The sequence below is a fragment of the Coptis chinensis genome, chromosome 2 (genome assembly GCF_015680905.1).
Source record: "Coptis chinensis isolate HL-2020 chromosome 2, ASM1568090v1, whole genome shotgun sequence".
NCBI lineage: Eukaryota > Viridiplantae > Streptophyta > Magnoliopsida > Ranunculales > Ranunculaceae > Coptis > Coptis chinensis.
The window spans coordinates 98,095,772-98,121,037 of NC_141457.1; the positions used below are offsets into that span (position 1 = coordinate 98,095,772).

Below are 25,266 nucleotides of genomic sequence, written 5' to 3' on the forward strand. Positions count from 1 at the left end.
TGTTACTCAATGTTAAAGGTCGGCTACCATATAAGATGAGTACGGCGCTGAGAAAGATAGACAAACGTATGCACACAAGAAAGACCGAGATTTATACAATTTAAAATTTTTTTGTATATATTTACATTGGTAAGAACAACACATTTACATAATTCTCTGTCGGCCCCAATTGTGGGGAAAAGGCAGATATTCACATACACATGGGACAAAACTCATTCTTCTCTCCCACGAGCAGGAAAACGCCCACAATTTGTGTGTGTATGGGTGGTTGGATTGGGTTGGGGTTGGGGTTGTTGCTAATTGAAGAAGGAAACGAGTTTTTGCAGTAATCTTCAAGTTGGTCTAATTTCAATACCAGCTTCAGCTTCCGCCAAGCGCTCATCATTCTGATCCAACAAATAGTCACAAAGCTCCAATAACTGATCCGCAAGGGGAGGAATACCAGGATTTCGACCATCATTGTACCGGTGAGCATTGAAGGTAATTTGCCATACGTCATGCCTGAAGACCTCCCTGTCCTTGTATTTCATCTTCCTTACCTTCTCCTTTATAGTGGAGAGATCCATTGGGTGCTCGATGATATCATGGTAGTCCGGTGCTTCTTTCTTTGACACTGGCTTTAAAAACAGATATGATACCTCTGTAGCATCTTTTAAACTATCCACAATGCCCTCTAAAATATTGGCCAACCCAACCTGTCAGCAAGCACATCAAGATTATAATCCATGTATAGGTGTGAATAATAACATTCATGGCAACCAAAAAAAACATAGAAAATTGCAACTGAATGTTCTAGTTAGCAATTCCGCACAGTAAATGTTCTTGAGCCAAAAATAAGAGTTTTCATGGATGATTGAGTTACTAAGTTCAGTACATATATAAAGCCTTGATTATATGGTTACTTGAAAAACAAAGCAAAACTTAAAATCCGGACTAGCTAAACAATAAATCTGCTTGAACAAAAAAGCAGAAAAGAAGATAACCCCCTTGTAGAAAAAACACATAACTTTGATTGAATCCAAATTCCCTATGTCAAAACTAATCTCAACAAATATAACTGTTTTACCTCAAAAGTCAAAACTAAAAGAAGTTTAAACGATAGAAGTTGATCCTCATCAAAAAACAGAACCAAAGGTCCAAGCCCAGAGCTTGGGCTAAAGAGCTTCAACACAGCTATGTGGTAAATCATTACAAGAGGATCCAAGATAGCGTCCTATACAATGTGCGACTAAACCCCAACAGGGTATCCCACTTAGTTTATACAGCTAGCACAACACTGTATAGTTTCCATCATGAAATTTTAACTTTCTAAGGTTTCTATGTTTTAACATCATAGCTCACTGCCAAAAAACACAACCATATTCTCACCTATACATCATAGATACATGTAAGGTGTTACGAAGGTGCAGTGGTGCACTCACAAGAAAGGCAACAAATTAAGATAAAAAACGTGTTTTCTGACACGGTTGACTACTTCCAATAAATCTGTAAGAGTTAAAAGGTTAAAAAGAACGAGTGTTACTTAATCTTACTTTAATCAGAACAAAATTATTTCAGAATTTTTTTAACAATGGAATTAATATGGATCAAGAGGGGAAAAAACACATGAAATCGGTATATTAGTTCAAGAAAAACCTCCCTCTTATTCTCCATTTTAACAGTTTAAAATTGTTAGGTAAAATATAAGTTAACATGCATAACCAACTTATGCTTATAGATAAAAACCATAAAATCCTACTAAATTTTAGAAAATGTAGGGTAAAAATTAAAAAATAGTACCTCCCCTGCTTCTCCCCTACGGCGTTTACTTTGTGGGGCATATTCTGCGCCATAGTTTCCAAGCTCAACCACGGACCGCCTCTTTGTGGCCCGTTCCCTTCCTGGCAACCTACGATCAGTTCTGCTTGGCTTGGCCTCAAAATACTCATCCACCATCTCAGGTCCTTTTGTCTTTTTCTTCTTCCTGGCTTTCTGACGGTCTTCTTCATCTTTCCACATGGCTTCTTGCCTTCTAAGTTCAGCTAATCTTTGCTGCTCTGCTTGCATCCTTTGTTCCTCGTATAGCCTCTCTGCTTGCCTCTCTGCTTGTCTTCTAAGTTCAGCTATCCTTCTCTTGTCTTCCTCTTCCCACAATCGCCTCTCCTCATTAGCTTTTCTCTTTGCTTCTGCTTCTTCAGACAACCGCTTGCCTTCCTGTTTTCTGAGCTTCTCACTGCTCGACAGCTCTCTCATCGTCTTAGTCTTCCTATAATTTTCTTGCAGACCAGAACTACTTTCTTCTTGAACCTGGTCCACACTAATGTTCCCCTTTGGCTGCTTAATTATGAGTTTCTTGTGAGGCTGGTCTCTATCTACCTCTGCAGGTGGCTTTATAACTAACTTTGGTGGTTCAACCTGAGTATCTTCAGGTTTTAACTTGTTTGAGAAGACGATTCTACTAATCCTATTAACAGATCTAGTCCCAGTTTCAGAATCAACAGTAACTTGTTTATCGGAATTCTGGGATTCCTCTGGTGCAATTTTCTCACTAATCTTTTCTGCAGGCCCACATTTAACCTTAACCTTGGTTTTGGATCCGGCTTTCTCGGAGTTTTCAGAGGTTTCCACAAGAGCCAATCTTGTCGCACTTTTAGGGATTAACTTCTTCACTGATGTTTTCTGATGGAGATTAGGGGGATCAAGAAAGTTTGACTTCCCAGGTTCTGTGCTGTCATCCAAATCTTCACCATATCTCGGGCAGTTCTTGTTAGTTCTCATATGTCCCTTCTGTAATCAGCATTTGTAAATCAGCAAGGCATTTTTTTGGCTCTCCTTTAAAAGGATAATAGTAACATCACTAACACTACTGACCTGACCGCATGCTCCACATTCAAAATTTTCCCTCACAGGTTTATCTGTCTGTTTCTTTTCCTTGATAACCTGGTTATAATGAGAAGAATAACTAAGCCACGAAAGAGCCAACTAAGTAAAGCAAGAAGCAGAAATCAAATGCCAATTCAAGTAACACATGATTAAACAAAAAGGATTGACAAAACAACTACTTAATCATCATCATCATCATCATCCTTGCTTGAGTCCCATATGAATTGGGTCGGCCACATGCATTTTCATATTCCACTCTTTCTGTTCCTATATACCTCAAACCTGTTATAGTTAACCTTTTAAAGTCATATCTAATAAATTTAAGGTGTCTGTGCCTTTTACATTCTATGTATAATGTTGCCACTTTTCAGGTGCATTTATAGGTCTTTGTCGGGTGTGCCCATTCCATCTAAGTCCACCTTCTCTTATTTTTTTTTCACTAATAGGTATAAACTTCTAGTTTTACTCTTATGTTTTCATTTCTGAGCAATCCATTGCAACACGCCCATCCATCTCAACATTCTTATCTCTGCTACTAAACATGTTCTTGTTTCTTTTTTAAAACCAAGCACTTTACCCCACATAAAATAGTTGGCCTAGTAACAATTTTATAATCCTTTTAATTTGTTCGTTGTTATTTATATACTCAAGATGCCACAAGCATGTCTCCACTCCACCCATCCTGATCCAATTTTACTAGTTATGTCACTATCTAAAGTAAGTAATTAATATATCTAAAAGAAGAAAACACCCATGAGAGCTACCTTGAGTCCATCTCCCATTGCTGTATATTTCTTTTTCAATAGACCAATAGGTGCAACTTTGCTCTTCTCGTTCCCCTTTTTTGATTTTACTTTCTCAGACAATGCCCTTTTAGCAAGAATTTTTTCCACCTACATCCATACAAATGCAGAATTTCCCTGTTACTTCATTTCCCAAAGGCCAAAGACATAAATATCAACAGTCTGGATACAATACAATGCAAAAGAAGCTATGTATAGAGATGCATGCCTCTTTTGGGTCGGTAATGATCTGCTCCTTCAATATAAATGAGCCATCAGGTTGGGGTGTGCGAAATATTTTCTTGACAATTGTATTAATTTTCTTGGTCTGTTCCACACTTGAAGAACCTACTTCCTGTACCCCAGAGGCTGTCTTTTTTTTCTTCCTCCGCTCAGACTCATCTTCTGAAAAAAAAAAGATGAGATACTCATATTTTTCTACCACGTTGATACATGCTAGCATATGTGGATAGTCGCTACTAATCAGATACGCAATACTTCAAAGATATACACTCATTTATAACAGTTTACACAGCATTTCTTCAACAAAATTGAACTGATCTATACGATCTAGATAAATTTATTTGATTTACAATGGTTAAATGGCGCGTTGTCAGTATTCAAAAACACAAAAGATTAGAGAGGTTTATATTCAGATAATGGGAAAATATCAAAATAAGGCTCCAAATGCTATCCACCATTATATTTTCATTATGCAATGATATGGCTAAAAGAGTACATTCTGGTGAAACCATGGATAAATACATCTACGTAATAGCTGTTGTAGATGGAGAGAGTCTTGTCGCAGTGATCCTTAGGAAGTATCAACCAAATATGGAAAGATGACATTCTCCGTGGATCAAAAGGTACAGTTCTAGCTATTTGCAAGCTAAAAAACCAGGTGTCGGTAATGCAGGTTTAAGGTTTTACCATGACACGCTTAAGATGTTCCAAACAACACGCATGCCTCTATGAACATATTATTCCTGTACCGCAGCATTCAATCTGTACTAAAAAGCAAATCATTGTTCCTAAAAGATACTTAGAGAAAGTAGAAGAAACATCTCTTCTTCAAAAGGAAATTAACTCCAGCTAAGAAAATAGGTTTTATTTGACAATTTAAATCTACTTTACTGAGAAAGAATTCAGATAAGTCCTTTTCTTAAATTTGGTAAAAAGAGTTTCCATTAGTTAAAACAATGTAGGCCGAGGAGGCCTACAATGACAAAGTAACAAATAAAACATTACAGCCAGAAGATCTACTCAACATAGAACGACAATCACCCTGTATCCAAGAACAATCGATCCCATCTAATCACGAAGTGCTCGAAACAGAAAAAATTGACATTCTGACACCTTTGTTGCCGTGACTCCATCAAAGTGCATCCTACTACGCCCAAGCCACATAATCCACACATAATCACCAAAAAGTTCAGGATTTTTTTTTGCTCGGTAAAGTGATATTTCATTAATTAAGGAAAAGTAGGCTGAGAAGGTCTACATTACAAGAGAAAAACCGAAAAATAAATATCTACAAGAGATAAAACAAAACATAAGAAGAAGAAAAAACAAAAAACCCCGAGACATGCACCGTCACCCCATGTCTAAAAACATAAGACGATCCCATCTAGCAGCAAAAGACTTAAAGCAGGTTACTAGATGTAGTGAAAGGACCACCACTTGTAGGGACACACCCAACAAATAGCAGACTCGAGATGGAAGGCTGGCCAATATTCCAGGAAAACGGAAAAACCAACAATACATGATTCACCGAGTCCCCATCCCTCCCACACATTTGACAATTGCTCACAGTGATTTTACCTTTTCCTACAGTTGTCAATTGTGAGAATATGCTCCAGATAAGCACACCACACGCCAAAACAACGAAGGCCTTGTAAGGAATTTGGGCACCCCAAATGAAAGACCAGGGGATTGTAGGACTTGGGACGCAAGGAATAGAAACAGGCACCCAAGAATGAATATCAACACAAAATGACTTCATGGAGAAGGTACCTTTCTTACTTGGGTACCACCCTCCCTAATTACAATCTTGCACCACCAAAGTAAGCCACCAATACATGCCATTAAGGGAAGCTATTTCCCAATTATTCAAAGCTCTATGCAGCCCTATGTTCTAAAATATGATATGCAATCCATAATTGACTCCTTCAAAATATGGCTAATATACTTAATATTGTATGCTCTAGATCAGTAGATGTATCTTCAGACTAATAGGGCAAGTAGGTGTCAAAACACTCCCACCCCCTAAAGTGGTAAAGAAGGAATAAGTTTAATTTTCTTCCTATCTGACAGGACAAACAAATAGGAAGAGATGGTTCTTACATTGCATTTATATAAGGTTAACTAAAAAAAGAAGACTATTACTTTAATCAAGAATGGTTGGTTTGAGCGACAAACTATGTAGGGAAATAGGTGTTTTTCCTTTTATTTTCAGCTAGCATTTTAATTTAGCCACACTTCAATTCCGTCTGTTTTGGAATACTTGCCAATCATGGATTAGTTTGTTCCTATGTAACATGGACACGCCATATTTTTTAAAAAATCATTTTTTGGGACACGATTTGGATAAACTTAGATTTCTTAGGGTATTTTTATGTTGTTTTAAAGCAGTGTCTGGTCTTAAGGTTATCATGGGTAAGAGTCACGATTTATGGTGTAGGTCGAGGGGGACAACCTGAATCTTCTCACTTCCTCGGTTGATTGTGTGGTGGGCACCTTGCCTTCTAGAGTTCTAAGTACCTGGGTCTTCCCTTGGGAGCATAGTATAGGTCTAGATCCATTTGGGATAATGTGATTGAGAGATTCAGCAATAAACTAGCGGGGTGGACAGGGCGTTTTCTATCTTACAGTGATAGGATCATTCTGGTCAAGAGTACTTTGTCTAGCCTCCTGTTTATTATATGTCTCTCTTTCACATGCCTCACTATATATCCCTAAGAGTGGAGAAGATCATTAGAGATTTTCTTTGGAATGATACTGAGGAGAGACACATATATCATTTTGTTGCTTGGAATTTAGTGTGTCAATCTAAAAGGAATGGTGGCATAGGTATTAGGAGGTTACATGAGTTTAACGTGGCATTGCTAGGTAAGTGGTTGTGGAGATTCGGGGAAAAAAGGGATAGCCTTTGGAGAAAGTTTATTGGGGAAAGCCATCTAGGGTGGTTGAGTGCCCTGTTACAAGTCGGGGTTTGGAAAGGTATTTTAAAAGTTTGGGAAGAGTTTCATAAGAACATTAGATATGTTTTAGGGAATGGTGAGAGTTTCAAATTTTGAGAAGATGTTTGGATAAGCGATAGACCCTTGTTTAGGATTTTCCCGAGATTATGTCTTATCTGTTTAGAACAAACAACCAGTTTGCTCTTTCATGAGGATTGATAATGGTAATATTTCTTAGAATTTGGGAATTGATACAGCTCTCTCCAATAGGGATATAGTGAGTGTGGTAGCTCTTACAGACATGCTGGATTTCATCCCACCTATGAGACCGGACAAAGATAAACCTCTCTGGTCAATCAATAATAAAGGGAAATTTTCCATCAGATCTTAGTAGTTAGTATTATGCCCTGAGTTCTCAAAACAAACCATATGCTTTTAGATACGACATGTTTCCTAATCATGTTATTTGGGGGTCCAAGGTTCCTTTAAAGGTCGCTTTGCTTGCTTGGTGTGCAACCTTAGGTAAAATCTTAACAATCGATAATCTTAGAAGAGACATTTCAAAGGAAGCCTTAGTCAATTTATGTCTTTTTGTGTTTGAAGGATGGTGAGTCTGTGAATCATATCCTCCTTCATTGTCATTTTTCTTGGCAAGTTTGGTGCTTTCTCATTCAGGGGTTTGGATAGTCTATGGGTTACTCGAGGTTTGGTGAAAAGTATCTTAACCTCTTGGTCTTCGGATTTGCAACCTCAAAGGGGAAGACGTATATGGAGTATGATACCATTTGCGGTCTTATGGGGTCAATGGATGGAAAGGAATAGAAGGACTTTTGAAGGGGTTGTGGCATCTTTAGAGGATGTGATCATGTCGATTAAAGGCCTCTTATTCTTCTGGGCCAAAGTTTACAAGGAAACTAGTAATATTCCTTTTGATCACTTTGTGTGTAGATGGGAAGATATTTTGACTTTAGATCATTGTGTTTTGTTTCTTATGTACTTTGTTTTTTTTTCTTTTATATTTCCATTGTAAGGATATCTCATCCTACTGTTTCTATGATTCTTAATTTTATATCAATAATATATCTATTTACCAATAAAAAAAAAATCCGTGTCGGATATGTATCCACGTGTCCGTGTCAGACACATATCGAACACAGACACACCTATCCATGTCCATGTAACTTAACTTTATTCTTTCATGATCTACTTTCGGGGCTATTGGTCATCCAAGGGTAGTTTGACAGCCCATGTTTGTACGGAGTTTTATCAAAATCCGTATGCCCCTGTGACCATCATACGTGTTGAGCTACTGAGGATTGACGACCAATAGAATAAAATAAAACACCACGATGTACTCCAAAACATCGCAACCAGTTTTAAATGTACCACCACCAGATTCTTGCCAATTTTACCATGGCAAGGAAACCTCCGATATGGTAGTTCACCTAAAATTGTTGGGAAATAAATATCAGAAATTCTAGAAAATATCAGAATTTTTTTATATAATATAGTCAATGTGTATGTTATGAATATCTACAATTGGAAATTAGGATGAAATGTAGGTTGTTGGTAGAACATTGAGGAAAACTGGATTTTCTTATCTTCAAAAAATCTAGCGGCTATGTTGTCCAGGGCAAGGCGAGGCTAAAGGCGTTAAGTTTCTCAATTAGGAACGACATTCACAACAACCTTCCACTATTTGCACTAAAATTACCGTCTTAGCTGCCGGACCGCGTTGGGCTTCCTTTGGCAGCATAGCTCACCGGTTGATGTTTACTAATATTTCAAACCTATCAATTTCAGAGATATTGGATACTTTGGTCGAATACAGCATTTCATTTTATTATCAATAGTAAACATGCACGTACTAAATTAGTGTAACAGAACCAAAATATCATACCATCCATAAGCATCCTGCATAACTCTGCTGCTTCGGCTGCTTCATCTTCAATTTCCTCCTCGGCCTGGGGTTGAGACGGGCGCCTTCTCATCTTAAGTCCTTTGATACCATCCTCTTTGTTATGTTCAAATTCAAAGCTTCCCTCCTCATCTACACCACATTCTTCTGCATCCAGTAAATTCTCAAGGTCCCCAGCAAAAGAATCTAGATCACTATTCGCTTCAGATTCACTATCATTTTCGTCTTCATCAGCAGCTGAAAGACACTGAACCTGGCGATCCCATATCTCTTGACATTTTTCTCTTGTTTGCTGCTGAAGCTGAAGAAATGACATGCGCTGGCCTCTTGCATATTTGCTAATGGTTGTTGAATCGACTTTAACACCAGAGGTAGCTTGCTCACTTGAAAGCTTGCGTATCATGGCAATGCGATGCCACCTGGTCAGTTTTGCAATCTGTTCCTCGGGGACATTGAACTTGAGGAGAACCTGGAAACATCAAATAATGATATAGTGAAATGTAAAAGTAATAATCTTAATGTCAACTCAGAAATTTTGTTTGATACAAACTTAGCAACTGGATCTAGGAATGCTTCTCCCGGCTCCAAAACCTCATTAAAGGCGGATGGGAGTGAATCTATATTCCATAATATGAAGCAAAATTACTACATTCCTTGAAACTACATATCTCCTATAGGAAACATGAATGGGTAACTTACTAACGTCTTTTTTAATGAAGAAAAATAAATAAATAAAATTTTGATGAACTGCTAACTTACTTGCTCCTACTTTGACCGACTTACTACCTTCTAACCCAACGTGGATAGCTATTTCATATTTTGCTACACATTTCCCACTTGATTAGTCCATTTTCATTCAATCACTGCAGTGAGAAAACTTAACCAAGACTAAAGTACAAATACAAGAAATCCAATAATTTCAATATTAATTGCCCTGGGCACCAAAGTTATTGTCTTGGTACATTATACAGTTCAATATTAATTGCCCTGTCCAACAAGAATATACAAACACAGGTGCAGATATATATCATTGGTTAGCTGTGCCCAAAAAGGATGCATACCTTCTTCAATGCATAATCGTTTTCAGCAGCTCTTAGATTATGATGCAGGCTTTGGAGGACAGCCTAATGGGATTGGTGACCCTCCATAAGGCCAAGAGACTCTAAAATAAACTCATATGCCTCAACGCAAGCCTCAGCACTCTAGACTTGTCATAAAATTGCATTTATACATCACACTCAGGGATCCACTAGTTTGCCGCTATGGTAGCAACCTAGCAATACCTAAGAGCATCTCCAATCGAAGGTGGAAACCATATAAGATGGAAAACAATACACCCCTGATATCAAAAACAACCTTCCAATGGGAGGTGAATACCGTATGTATTAGTTATTAACTCATAACCGAATCAGAAAATTCCCCTATGGAGATACAAACTGTTAAAAGCCTCGGGCATGTATTGAAACGACGTGTGGGCATTTTGTACTTACATACGACACTTAACTTGACGTGCCAAACTGGGAACCTTTTCTATTTCGTCTTCTCCATATCAACTGTGATTATCTGATGGAGTGATGGTAGACTTCTCCTATCTCAACACACAATGGCCACCTCTATCTTTCATAACTTCATACCCAATTTCACTGAAATCTCAACAACAAAACATCTACCCCCATATACCCAATTCTCAATTTTATGTTCAATTTTTTCGAAAGAGTGTCAAAAACTTTCAATTTCTTATAGATATTCATGTTAATGGCTTGTGATTTGTAAAACATGAGATGGGGATTTGATTTTCTTTTACATGAATAGGAAATTTGGAGATACAATATCGGTAACGAAAACCATCTCCTGTTAATTGGAGAGATAATTTCAAATCATTATATTCAGGACATTGGAAATTCGAAGATGTTGTGTGAAGTCGATTTGTTGAGGAAGAGAGGGACGGACTTTGTGATGAACAACCAGAAGACAAAAACAAAGGAACTTGAACTGAAGACAGGTGGTGAACTGCGTGAGATGTCATTCGAATTGACGTCTGTTTTGTGTTTACCAATTTTTACATCCTTTGCAGTGGAGCTGCTCCAGTGTGTAAATCTTCATACCATCTATTAGTGTAGATTGAGGGGCTATAAAATCCTAGTGGTCCTATGTGGCGCTTATGTGGAGGTGTAAACTTACACCCCCCATTGGAGATGCCCTAACAAGCCTAATTTTCTCATGCTCTAGTTAGTCAATAAACTTTGCAATGTTCAATTTGTATATCTTGAACATGAAATCAATGTAATTTGAGCAGGTCATATCATACCTCACGTGCAGCATCCATGCTCAATCTGCGCAAATCTGCATCCGTTCCAGTGACAGTTGAACCTCCTTTAGCAATAGCTGTCTTTTTCTTCACAACTGCACTTGATACCGGTGCCTTGGGAGCAACACGTACATAACTGAAACCCAGGCCTCTACCAGATGGATCACCGACACCTGTAATTTCCAAGCGTTCAATATTTTCTCTATCCTGCAAGATACCAATAACAAATTATAAAATATATTAAAGCCAAAAAGTACGAGCTTAAACTCAGTTTCACACACAGAAATCTGAAAATATGCACTAATAGAAGAAAAACACCAGATATTTCCATGAATAGTAATTTATTTATAAATTGAAGAGTAAATGCATTTTTCTTTTGGTATTTTTTCAGGTGGAAAGGGTTGCCAGTGTTGTCTCATGTTACCATGCCGCATTTAATTTGCTTAAGTTTTTCAGAATGCATCAAAAGAAGAGCCAAATAGCCAAAATATCTATAATAATTAAATTTGTCTGTCCAGTGCATAGACAAAAAGTTTGTATCTAACCATGCTTCTTTCTTCTCTCTTGCTCTGCCTCTCCCACTCCGTGGACTAACTCACTTCTCTTCCTCCATTATCTCTCACAATATCTTCAAGAGGCTACTTTGTAACCTATTTCACTTTTAAACCGTTTCCACTTTCAAACACATTTTCAGATACATAACTTGGTAAGCATATAGAAAGCTAAATAATTAATTTCATAAATAGAAAACTACTGATCTACTTGGTACCCACTGGATATAAAAATATGATGCCTGTAATGGGAAACCAAAATACATACAGGCAAGTAAACAATCCACGAAACGAAAGTTTACCTGATTTGTACAGGAAACAAAATTGCTACTTAAGTTCCAAGGAGTTATTTGCAATTCCCTCTCAATGTGAGATGCAGCAGCAAGAGCAATAGCCTCATCCGGAAGTTGATTCATTGCAGAAGAAAGACCAGTAGGCTGTGTTAGCCTGCTAATTCCTAAACGCTTGAGCCTGTACAGCCCAGCTTGCATGCTCTCATAAGCACACACCTGAAACAGAAAACCAGTTATGTTTCGTGATGCTGCAAATAAAACATGAGAAGAGAAACATGCACGTAATTTGCACTAACAGAAGAAGGAAAAGATTAGATACCTCAGGAACTCATTTTCCACTAGAAGCAAACTATTCAAGCTAAAAGTGAAGAAAGTCAAACCATTGCCAGAGCTAAATAATAGTATGGAGCTCAAAAACTCGAAAGTAATTCACACCAACAGAAGTAGGAGGAGATTTAGACACCTCATGAACTCTCTTTTTTCCACGGTTTTGTCACCTTGTAAAATTTGGATATATTCCTAGAATGAAGATCTTCTGAACTGTTACATTAGAGGTCCGTCAACCAGATATTTTGAAAAACATCATGATAATTTAACAGAATGGACTCTGGAGAGGTCTGGGAGGAGAAGATGAAAATATTTAATGATAATATTTCCAGGATTTAAACAAAACTTTCCATTTTCCCCGAGATTCCTTCCTATGGCTGGATATATATACAATTATACATAGTTATATACAGAGTTACATACAGATTTTAAATTATCTTTAAGATATCTTTCACAGATTTTTCAATATGACCAGTATTTCTATAGAGGTGTGTGTTATACGGTGATTCCCCACTATAATATAACAGTAACGTACATTATTTCTGCGAGATATATAGCAATATTTCACAAAAATGGGCAATCAACTAAGGGGTCAAGGACACCTCAATATCAAGAGAAGACAGAAAAAAAACCTGGGTTCCCAGTCAAACAGTCTTAATCTTACTCCCACCCCTCTGATATACCTTCATTTATATTTTGATATCAATTTCTCAAAGAAGATTGAGGATGTGGGGAAATAACTATAACGCATCCCTCGACGTGTTTTACTAAGCAAAGTGTACATTTTATTCTGTGGATCATGCAGATCTTTTACAGGTCGGAATCAACCAAGTACCTCCTCTGTCCGTAGGGGACTATTACATTCTTGGGGGCGATCTTAACAATGATACCATGATATGATTTAAAAAAAACTCAGATCTGAGATGGAGTGTGTGACTAAACATAACTGCCCCACATATCACTGACTGGAGGAACAAAATTCAACTACGCCGAACTGTGAACAGGCACAATGTTCAAAAGAAGAAAGCTAGTTGGTTTCTTATGATCTTGTCATCTTAGTTTGGATGATGGCAGATGCAAAGCTAAAATCCAACCCGTGGACAATCGTAGGCCCCACCTAGCTTTCAGCACATCCACCTCCTCTCAATTTATCCACTCAGTGCATGCTGTTAAGTCTATATTTACTGTACTCTGATACGCATTCTCAATAACAGAGAATAATAGAGGTATCACTAACAAGGAAAAATTGCAAACAAAGGTAGCAACAAAAATATGACACTAATTCCCTATATAATAGATGGGAAACAATCAAAGAGATAATATATCATAAAGGGGATGAAAAAACCAAGATATTTTACACTGCAAAAACCAGAATGAACTGCAAAGTCAAAGAGAAAAAGGAAATGAGTGCATAAACTCACATTCTCTGGTGTCACCATCCTCCTGATCTCTTCCTCCAACGGAATGCGGAAATTGCGTCTCATAACCCAAAGCAGATGTCCATTTTGTCCCCTCTGTCGGACGAACATGCAGTAACAAACTTTTAGATCGCCATAAACGAACATGAGAAATGAAATGTAACAATCACAGGTACAGGAAATGATATTTAATGGAGTAACGTGCATGAAGTACAAGTATAGAGAGAATTGGAAAAAAAAATATATCAGATGCTAGACTCTAACAATACATACAAGTATAAAACCACCTAAAATGAACATGATGACAAATACCTGTAAGTCAGCACAGTGCTTCAACCTTTTCCGAATAAAAGGCTCTGATATGTTAGGAAACTGGGCAGACAGGTCATCGGCTCTTATAAAAGGACGCAAACCACGCTTCTCATTAGCAACAAATTCACGATATATATACACCGAAAGCCTGTTCCAGATATATGTCTGGAGATTTTTTGTTCCGGGAGAAATAACTTCCATATGGGGTTCCTGAAAAAGAAGTGATTTAAACAAATCTAAATTACCAAGTTTCATGTATAAAGTTTCAAAGAAGCTAGAACTCAATATATAGGTTCAAATTGTATCAGCAAATAACAACAAGTGAAAGAAGAAAAAATGGGGTGACATTAGATGACTAAAATGCTCATTTCTGCATAAAAATATTCTTGAACATTAACTAGCAATGTCATAGATCAAAAGAGACATAGCAGGACAAGTTGCCCAATTGGAGAACCAGCAGAGAAAAGAGAACAACCAGAGAGATTATTCATTAACCCAAACACCATATTTAATATAAAATTAAAACATAAACAAAAGAAGGTGGAAACAATGCACAAAAAGAGAACTACAATTTGAAAGGAAAATGTGGAAGGTTCACAATAATCAAATGTTCACAACCTACAACATCTCAAGAAAGAGAACATTTTAAATCCTTACATTTTAAATCTCAAGAAACAGACAATTGAAATATTGAATGCACCACTAAAACTAGAAAAGTGCATTTACAAATGTTAAAGTACTTATGTCCATACAAAAGCACCACTCTTGTCCACCACCACCTCCTATATATCTCAAAACTTGCCCCTCCATTTATCTCTAAAAATGCAAAGCCATCTCCACAAACCCACTTCCATTCAACACATTCTTCATTCAAGTAACCATAGATAACAAAAGTTTGTGAGGATCACACAAAACTGATACGTGACCACGTGCAAAGTGGCTGTTGCATGGGGTCAAGCTTAGCAATCAAAGCGTAAAAAGTTTGCAAGCGGGAGCAAGAGCATCAAAACGATTAACTTCAAAATTTTCCAATATCCAAAGCACCCGTGTGTGTGAATATTTCATCAATTCTAATACATTGATTTTATTTATCTTTCAATTCTAAACAACAAAGAAACAGAAAAATAATAATAATAATTATTAAAAAATATTTTTTTAATTAATAAATAACTTTTGTGGTGATCTAACACGTGACTTTTCTATCACTTAAAAAGGAGAGAGAAAGAAACACTATGGTGATTGATTGATTGCGGTAATGAGCACGAGTAAACAACTGATATAAGCATGAAGTCGAGAAGTATAACAGTCTCTTTTAAGAAATTTTACAGAAACATGTTTCTTGTCAGGTCAGGCAATCAGACTCCAATGCCATCACGTTCTTTTCTCCCATACATTACACAGTACCATCTTGTAGGCAAAAATTAATGATTGTGGCCTATCATTCCAAAAAAAACGTGCTCAATAATGTAAAGTGCGATTTCAGTGCGAACTTAATAGGAAAGCGTAAAAGCGTGGAAGTGACCTATGGTGCACGTTTTAGGTTGCCAAGGGACCAACATAGCATATTGACACCATGTACAAGTTGTAGGTTGGAAGCAATGGAAGTATAGAACAACCATCTCGCTGCACTTAATCAACACACAACATGGTGCCAGTTCTTGTGACTGACAGAAACCAGGTTTTTTTCTTGTTCATTTAAATCTAAAAGGAGGGTGGTTGACAATGTAGTGGTCTTATGATAGTGATAAAGAACTGGTATCATTCCATTTTTAGAGATATATATTTTTTGGAGGAGCAGGAAGGAGTTACTTTTGAGGTAGATGAGGTATAGACAACGGTGAAAAACATACTTTTAAAATTCAAACAAGTGGAAACACATACATAAAAAATGGGAAAGCTACTTACTATGCTGTTAGTAAATACTGCACTACTGACTACTATAATTATTGGTAGATCTTGACTAAAGCAAACAACGAACAGGTATATCACAAATAACTGATTAAAAAACCAACCTGTTGTCCCACAACATCTATCCTGTCAATGCGTCTAAGTGAAAGTTTTCCTTTTGCAGAACGAACCAACAAGTAATCTGTTGAACACAACTTATGTGGAAATATAGGTGCTCTGTACATGTTTGTTTCAAGACATGACTGGCTGAAACCAGGTCTAATGTCTCCCAGGAAAGGGATTTGTCCGCTGGATCCAATGTGAGCACATTCCCTAGACCACTATTTCCATTCTTGAAAGCAAGGAGCTGGATTGGTCACTCGGGGAAGATTTTTGATAATAAGTGCAAAGTCTTGCCCCCATTCCGACATTTCCTAACATTAAGGGCCTTTCTTCACAGTACCTAAAAAGATTACAAAAAAAGATCGATTGGAAAACGAAGAAATGAGTATTTGCATAAGGCATCAAACATACTCTAGCACAATACTGAACAAATACATGAAATATGCAGATCCTGATGGTGGAAGCCACTTACTCCATAAGGAAGACATGTCCATCTTTTAAGGAAAGATCTGATTTCTTCTTAAAAGCCCCAGGAGGACGCATTGACTTATTCTCACCAGGCAACTTTTGGGCTTTTGGCCACAAATGGATTTTTGATCGCACAAGATGGAGCACAGAGTTTGGTCTAACATTTTCCGCAGCCAAGGATTTGTCGTCTTCAAGCTCCTTTCCAGAATAAATTAATTTCACTTTTTCAGATGGTTTGAAATCTACAAGCAGCAATGGTAGCTTATTAACATGCATGTATACAGTAACAAGAATAGTTTAGTTTATCCATTGAGATATTATACAAAACCTAAACCAGATAAAGCAAAAACTATTTATTAATAAAAGAAGGAAATAAAAAAGCAGGTAACTAACCGAGCTTTTTTGATGCTTTTGCTTTTACAGAAGAGATGGTTTCCTCTGCATCCACATGAAGTTTGCTTCCCTTCCCTCCCATGCTTTTCAGGATTAGTTTGATTGGTCCTTGTGTGGATAGCTTGCCTTGTTCCTTTGCCACCATTTCATTGTCATGTGGGTACCACAGAGCTCTTGGTCTATGAAAATTGGCAATGTCTTTACTGCACCCCACCCACCAACCCCACACGAAAAGAAAAGAAAAGAATAAGAAAATAATTATATTAATCATGTAATAACTATAATAACAAAAATAATAATGATAATAATAATTTCAAAATTATTGTAAATATAATGATGATGACAATGATGATAACAGCAACAATTACAGCAATAGTCGTAATTGTAGTAGCAGTAGCAGTAGTATTTACAATTATTTTAATAGAGCTTATTCTTACTTGCTTAATTTTGGTTTCATTGTTTGCAGCTTGAGGGCAGGTATTGAATGCAGGACTTTGACACCATGGGCTGCGCGTTTTTTCGAATGTGACTTCAGTTGTTGAGAGGATTTTCTGTTAGAATAATACTTGTCATTTGATATATTGAATCGACCCACGGAAGTCCCCAAATGACCAGGTAGATCAAAATAATCTCCACCATTTGGCTTTACAGAACGTGTAACTATCATAGCACCAGCATGGGCTTGAAGATGTTTGACATCCCTGGTTTCTGAAATTTCAAAAAGCATCTGCTCGTCTTGAAGATCAAGGATAAGTTTTGGTTTCAACACAGCTTCATTTGGATCCCAAATAATTTTGTCTAACCAAGAATCTTCCAGCATGTCCTTGTTTTGCAATGAAAGCTTGGTGAAATTTTTTATAGCACCATTCCCATCGAGATGTTTGGTTTCATTCTCCTTCCCTCCCTCAGCATAAGTCGAACCATCTACTTTCAAAAAAGAATCTAGCCTTAACTGTTGGGGATGTTTCCTTTCCGTGAATGGGAGATTAACATGATCCGAAAAATTTCTTGACCCAAAAGATTCTAGCTCGATAGGGTAGCTACTCAGAAAAAGGTGATGATACTTCTCATCTGCTTCCATCTGGAGCTCCAAACCTGAACATTGTTGCCCAACTTCTGATACTGTTTCTTTATTAATATCTTCGGATTCAACTTCAGAGATAACACAACTCTCAGAGGATCCACGACTTGAGAAAGGAGAATCACCCCATACAATTCCATCTTCCCAGTCTTGCTGATCAAGAGGACAAAATTTGGGACATGAAGGAGATCCCCATCCAGCAGCCAGCTTTTCAGTAACACTCTCTTTCATTGGCTCCGCTAACAGACACGAGTCTTTCCTCCGCTCAACAGTCTGCACGGTTTTCTCACTCACCCCTTCCCGAACGTCAGATATCTGTGATTCTTCATCAAGGATCTTTACCATAGAATCATCAGACAGGGAACCTAATTCTTCAGTGTTAAATGAACTTTGGCACGAACCTCTGAAAAAAACCTCCTCATCTTCTTCGACGGTATCATACGCATCAATGACCTTATATCTCTCTGGGTCCAATTAAAATTGAGAATAATTATCCAAAACACATTAAGAAAAAAGATATGAAAAAAGAAATAAGCTAAACCAACCCACCTAATTATCGTTTAGATGGACTTGGGAATTTATAATAAACAAAACAAAGATATATGACGTAAGGACTAAGGCATCACAGCTAAGTTGGCACCCTCAGTCACTTATCACTTGCTTGCAGGAACTAATCTATAACAAGTAAATCAAAAATTCAATAAACAAACATGTAACTCTCCACGCTAGGCGTGCTAAGATCTTTAACTAACATCCAGATAACATATATATCTATCAAATTGTTGAAAGCTTTTCAGGAAAAAGTTTGAAAGTCAAAAATAAGCAATCAAAACATACCTATAGGAATAGGATATCTATGGATCCTCTTCTCCCCTTTCTTCTTCGGTTCGTGAATACCAAAAATTTCAGAGAAACGGAGCACCACTGTTTCATCTTCTCTATACAGAACAGGCAACGAAGACATGCTTTTTTCATTCAATGGCTCTTGAAAAACTTCAGACTCATCCTACAAACATGTGTGTAGATTTTTCTTTAAAAAAATTACATATATCATGAGTAACCACACAATTTTGAAAATAATCAAAAAAGAAACGAGATATAAACCTCAGAGAGAGAGAGAGAAAGCGAGAACAAAGATAGTGTTTTTTTGCTCGTGCGGATGGGGGACAAGGCAACTAGACATGTAGTGTATTCTTTCTTTGAGGCAAGATGTATTGTTTAGGGTAAATATAAGAAAATATTTCAAGCAACTTAAGTTCAACAAACGATCATAACCCCCAAAAATAAAAAATAAAATAGAACAAGTTTAACGTACATCAAGTTCTAATATTTTTCTTTATAAACAAAGAGTGTACATATCCTACAGTGGCTAAAGGGAATAAACGGGTGACTAAACTCATATTTCTCAAAAAAGAGGTGGTGAAACGCAAATGTAGGGGTAAAAAGTAATGATATCAAGAAGGACCTTAATATGTAAGACTGAGAAGAACAAAAACAACTGAAAAACAGTAACAAAAATAAATAACTAACAAACATGCTACAGGTCCTAAAATTAAAATTGGAATTCATCAAAAGCAATCATCTTAGTAAAGTGACCTCCTGAAAATCCTCCAAACCAACAGCCAATTTATCATCTTCAAAAGATCCAGGAGAATGCACAGTATCCTCAAAAGACTTTTCTTCCTCGACAAATAGTTCAGCATTTTCATCTGAATAGAGATTAAAAATATCTATATTTCAATTTGTAAGATGAAAAAAGGCCTCTACACTAAAAAAGCATCGCCAAAACCATAGAAACACACAATAACTTTAACGTTTAAACCAAAATAAGAACTGAACATTGAGATATAGGCTATTAATGTCCGTAGCCCAACAAATGTAAATCGCATTACAATCAAAAGGCACAAACTCGTAATTGCCAAAATCCCAACAGCTGAAAAGGAATTCATTGGAGGGAATTAAAAATATAGCCTCAACTGTGTGAACTTTTTCGACTAGAATTACTGATATAAAGGGTTAACATATGGAAGACATCTTCTGAAGACAAAATGTCCTTTTCAGATAAACCACACAGATATTGACAAGGTGGTTGATGTGGACAACAATGGCAGTAGAGTGGAGTCATCTCAGGTGGGCAGTCAAAATCCCAAGGATATCTTGTTAATCCCAAGGATATTAACGTTCAGAAGAGGTCGCCTGAACACTAGCACTGAGGCCTTTGCACGGAACTGAGGTGAGAAGGTGGGACAATATCGACAGTGAGATAGAGACAGCACCTTCTATTTATCAACAAAAGACGTGCTGCTATTTATTATTAGAGATATTTTTAATTTCATTATGCGGAATCCAAAGAATTTGGATTTTTAATTTACCAAAAAAAATATATACAAATTATTTGAAAAAGTAATCACTTCCAGAAAAAAGCGACTGATGGGTAGTCTTGCTGTTGCCACTACACTTGAGCTTTTAAATGCCATTATCATACTACAAAGAGACTAGCATTAATAAACATCTTATCAATATAAAAGGCGAGTCAGGTATTTGTACACAATCACACGAACAAATCCAAGAATACGTTATGAAATAAAGTATTGGAAATATTCTTTCCTTAAATCAGACAAGAATGATGTCCAGATTTTGTTACATTGAAGGAGACCATAGAAAGAGAATCAGAAATAAAACATTTATATAATTATGTGCAACAAATATGACCTCTGTTTACATTTATCGAACTGATGGAAATTATACATAATGGGCATACAAGCGTTCTCTTAATTGTGAAAAGTTAAAATCTTCTGAGATTCCCGATTACAGGAGTGAGTAAAAAATCAATCAAAAATATAAAATGGCACACAATGACTACCAGTATGAGAAGAAAAAAAATGGCAGACAGAATGGTTGTTTTTCTATAAAAAGAGGCTGAGAGAGAGACAGAGTCCAGAACCAACCTTTCTCAGGAGAAGATAGATTATTTTTTCCAAGACTTGCATCGCAAGGAAGTCTCGAACCACAATCTGGATCTAAACTCTCCACCAAAACTAGAAATATAAGAAGGATCCACAAGAAGAAGACGTATTAGATTTGCCACAACAACCAAACAAACAGAAAACAGAAACAAAAAGATGAACTATTTGAACACAGATGAGCTCACGTTAACAGTTCAAATCTTCAAACACTGTGAATCAAAGCACTAAGAAACTTCCTTCAGTAAGAAACACCAATAAAACTACCGATGGTAAAATATAAAGAAAATATCTTACCATAATAAACCCTATCTTATCAGTTTAGCCTTTACAAAGATGGAAAGACATATTCTAACAACGATAACATAACAGTGCTTTCAAACTAAGCTTGTATCCAATTTCTGTAACTGTTTACTTACTGTAAGGTACCATGTTTTACATAACCAAAAGCATCTAGCTATGGTAGTGCTCCCATTTTCACAGCTTTAGGCTGAACTTGTCAGAAAGTGGTCTCAAAATTCGTAAAGTGTACTCAAAATTATGAAGCAAAGAAACATATCGAAATTAAACACATCAAAAAGTGGAAGATGAAAATCTTATTTGCAAAGATAGGAGTTCAAATATATGTTACTTGCATTCAAAGCCTATGCTTTGAAGCTTGTTAAAAATGATACAAATCCACTATCTAAATGCTTATAATAATCAATAACATCAGTTACTTGCTCTGCACATGGCTGAGTTGACTTAATTATGAATATTTTGGTTCCTGACCTAATATTCCATGCTGAACCGGTTCAAGCAGGAATGCCGGATAAACCCAATTCAGGGTGAACCGGTAATGGTTTTTAATCCGATCCAGGAGTTTTTTACCCTTCAAAATCCATTGAAATCGACCACACGTCAAGATTCTGAGCAAAACATATGCCTCCAGTAGAAACATAATATAATGGTCAACCAATTCTTTTCTTGAACGGAAATTTAACCATATTGTTCAATGTGTGGTTTTACAATTCGCTGTATCCATTTACAACTCCAATTAAAAAAACAAACAAACAAAAAAACAGAGCATTTTAAAGATATCCCAACAACTTGATGAATAAGTTTAAAGGAAATATAATTTCAGAAAAAATATTGAAAGAGAAAAAACAAAAGAAAAGAAACAAGTAAATAATTAAACTAGACAAACAGTAAATGGCCATCGAAAAAATCTATCATTAAAAAACGATCACAGCAAAAGGGCCAATTAATAATTACCTGCTGAAGTGATGATGGGTTGAGCTTCGGAACAATCATTCACAACCTTCTGTTCTTCATCAAACTCCACATCCTCATCATAATTTTCTTCGTCAAAAACAGAATTTCTTTGTCCCAAAACAGACAAAGAAACTTCAGCAGAAAAATATTCCGTTTTGGGCAGTATATGATCTTCCTCAGTTGTGGTGAATATCTCAGGCCCTTCGTACTGTTCATCAATGTCTTCATAATCAACAGCATCTTCAGCCTTTTCGTCATAGTCTACTTGCAGGAAAACAAACAATGTGATAGTCAGATAATGTGTCGGTAGGTGAAAGCTGCACTAAGGACAAGAAACGGCTAACTAGATTAACAAATTTAGTAAGTGGTTATAAAACAATTACATAATCAACCAATTAAGCTGAGTTACAAAATTTATTGGACTTCAATTTGGAATGTAACAAATCCAATATAAGTTCATCAGGGTCAGCAACATTTTGCATGTACTTTTTTTGTCAATCTAAATGATTCTAAAACGTATCTTAAATTTTTCAACTGAAAAAATCAGACTAGAGAACATATACACACCAATCTGTAACCACCGATCCTTTCCAATATAACCAAACACTTGAAGACGTTAAAGTTATCAGCCTATCACTGATTTGCTCATCATGCCTGTATAAATTCGTTCTTTGCTATACAAGACTGAACAGAGCAAACACTTGAAAACCCAATGTATTTAAATATAAAGGACAACAACAGCAAAACGGAAAAGAGTTTATTTCAACTGAAAAAAAAATGAGTAAATAAACAAACAAATGGAGTTAAGACTGACGTTTTATTTATCTCAATTGCTCGTTTCATTACATCATGAACTATCTGCCCACAATATCTACACCAACATAAATTTTATATATGATCTTCGAACTTACATCTCTTGAAATTACTGTTGCATTGCGAATAAGTTGTGTATTAACAAATCACTGTTTTAAAATCAAAAGATTAAGGAAAACATTTACAAACAAACAAACATATGTGCATCGAATTAGTTAATTATCTGGGCATAGAACATCACCTTGTTCAGAAGCATCCGCATGCGTGTATGAGCTGATTTAATAGATAACTAGAAGCCAAACAGCCAAACTAGTGTTAGGAGAAACGACAGTAACTTATAATTCAATTAACATTCACAAATTGGATATATCTCCTTACATTAATATCTGTTAACGACGAACCCAACTTATCAGCCAGGGCAGCAAGATGCTCCTTTGCATCCTGAGAATTAAACATTTTTTCCAAGTTTAAAATAAAATAGTACACCCAAAATATAAATATAAACTAAAAAATGAAGGAAAAGGAGCATTCACCTCACCAAGGTAATCGACATCAAGATCACCAGCATTATCAACATTTCCAAACATAAACCCCAACAACCGGTTTCCTCCTCCTTCCTCCTCTTCATCCTCATCGTCATCTAACCAGACGTAGTTAAAGAAACAGTATTTTTTTACAATGACAAGAGAGATAAAAAGTAAAAAAATAAACTTACCATCAATTTGATTATGCGAAGAAGAAGCGTCAGCCATATTGAACTGCTACAACTTTAATTAAAATGGTTTCGAATTACAACAACGAGATAAAGAAAATTGTTAGCGTGGAATAACGAACTAGGGTTTTAAGAAAATGCTGTGAGTGAGGTGGCAGTTTTTTTTCTTCTTTCCCACTTGTGAGAGATGAAGAATTAGGAGGAAAAGGAGATGGAACCTTGAAACGCGCTCTGGGAGCTTGTATTTATAGAGGAGGAAAAGGAGATGATGTATATGTGTTCCACGCACGGTTTTAGTTTACGATATTTCGCATATATCCACCGACTTTAGATATTTACTACTGATACGTACCGAAAGATAAACCATTAAATTCAGCAGAGATTGGGCCTAAAGCCCACGTTTCCAAAATAATTATAGAGAAAAGACACCCCATTTGTTATTTATGAATAAAACCCACCCAGTTGACTTTTTAGTTATATTACCAGTTTGCCCTTTAATACAAACGTCAAATATATGAAACCCGGCTTGCATTGTTTTAAAAACTTGTGAACTTTGTTTTGAAATTTTTGCGAAATTTCTTCCGGTAATTTTGTCTTCAACCATTCTTTTGATTTCTCTAGCGAAATTTCTCCCAAAACTAGATATTCCACTGCAACATGAATGTTGTGATGTCAAGTGAAATTTCCCCTAAAACTAGATATCCCACTGCAACATGAATGTTACAATGTCAAATGCACTTGACATTGCTACCAAGTTATTGTTCATCCAAGAAAGTCTCATGCTTCAAATATCAATTGGTGTTGAATATAAAACTTGTATCATTTATGGTAAAGAAGTATAATTGACAATCACAGTAATTCATATACACACTCAAAACCAAACTGTCACTAATCATAAGCTCCTTACTTATCATCTCTCTTATTCCAATTTATTGGACCTATCCTAACTTGTGTGCATAAAACGTCACAATTCTTAATCAATTTGCAATGTCAAGTACACTTGACATTAATTGCAAATTCACAACGTCAAACTCATTTGACTTCCTAACCAACAAAAACAACATAGAAGCAATCGAAATGATAACTATCCTAGATCCTATTGTTTAGAAGTAATAATATTAATTTCTTTGTAAAGCTACTACAAATTTCGATTATAATACATACGAACACTACCGTCGAACCATATTTCTTTTATGAATAAAACTAGTAGTAATAACTCGTCAGATCTAGATGGATTTCAACCATCACCCTCTCACTTAATAATAATTCTAAACTAACACAGAAAAAATAACACGGTCAACTAACACAATGACATGGCACTCCAACATCAATATTGTACCATGAAAAACCACCACTGCAATATCAATGTTGCACCTAGAAATATCACTGCAATATCAATGTTGCACCATGAACAACCATCACTGTAACATACATGTTGCACTAACTGCAACATCAATGTTGCATCGAAAAATATCACTGCAACATCAATGTTGCACCTTGAAAAACCACCATTGCAACATCAATGTTGCACCATGAAAACCACTGCAACATCAATGTTGCACTATAAAACCAACTATTGCAGTGACTACAACATCAATGTTGCACCGAGAAATATCACTGCA

General features: G+C 36.4%; 1 protein-coding gene across 1 annotated transcript; it reads right to left on the bottom strand.

The window, feature by feature from the left end:
* Positions 1-69: 69 nt before the first annotated feature.
* Positions 70-23,874, bottom strand: LOC147519444 (transcription initiation factor TFIID subunit 1-like). Its single transcript, XM_086591030.1, is given in 25 exon segments — positions 70-695; positions 1,780-2,766; positions 2,851-2,919; positions 3,627-3,755; positions 3,874-4,049; positions 8,724-9,210; positions 11,050-11,256; positions 11,903-12,109; positions 13,642-13,734; positions 13,951-14,160; positions 15,963-16,138; positions 16,141-16,188; positions 16,191-16,300; positions 16,433-16,670; positions 16,822-17,024; positions 17,259-18,366; positions 18,740-18,908; positions 19,499-19,611; positions 20,851-20,940; positions 22,120-22,380; positions 23,174-23,198; positions 23,201-23,221; positions 23,311-23,373; positions 23,466-23,572; positions 23,648-23,874. Coding segments are annotated over 25 exon segments (5,697 nt in total). The 5' UTR covers positions 23,685-23,874; the 3' UTR covers positions 70-332.
* Positions 23,875-25,266: the final 1,392 nt, after the last annotated feature.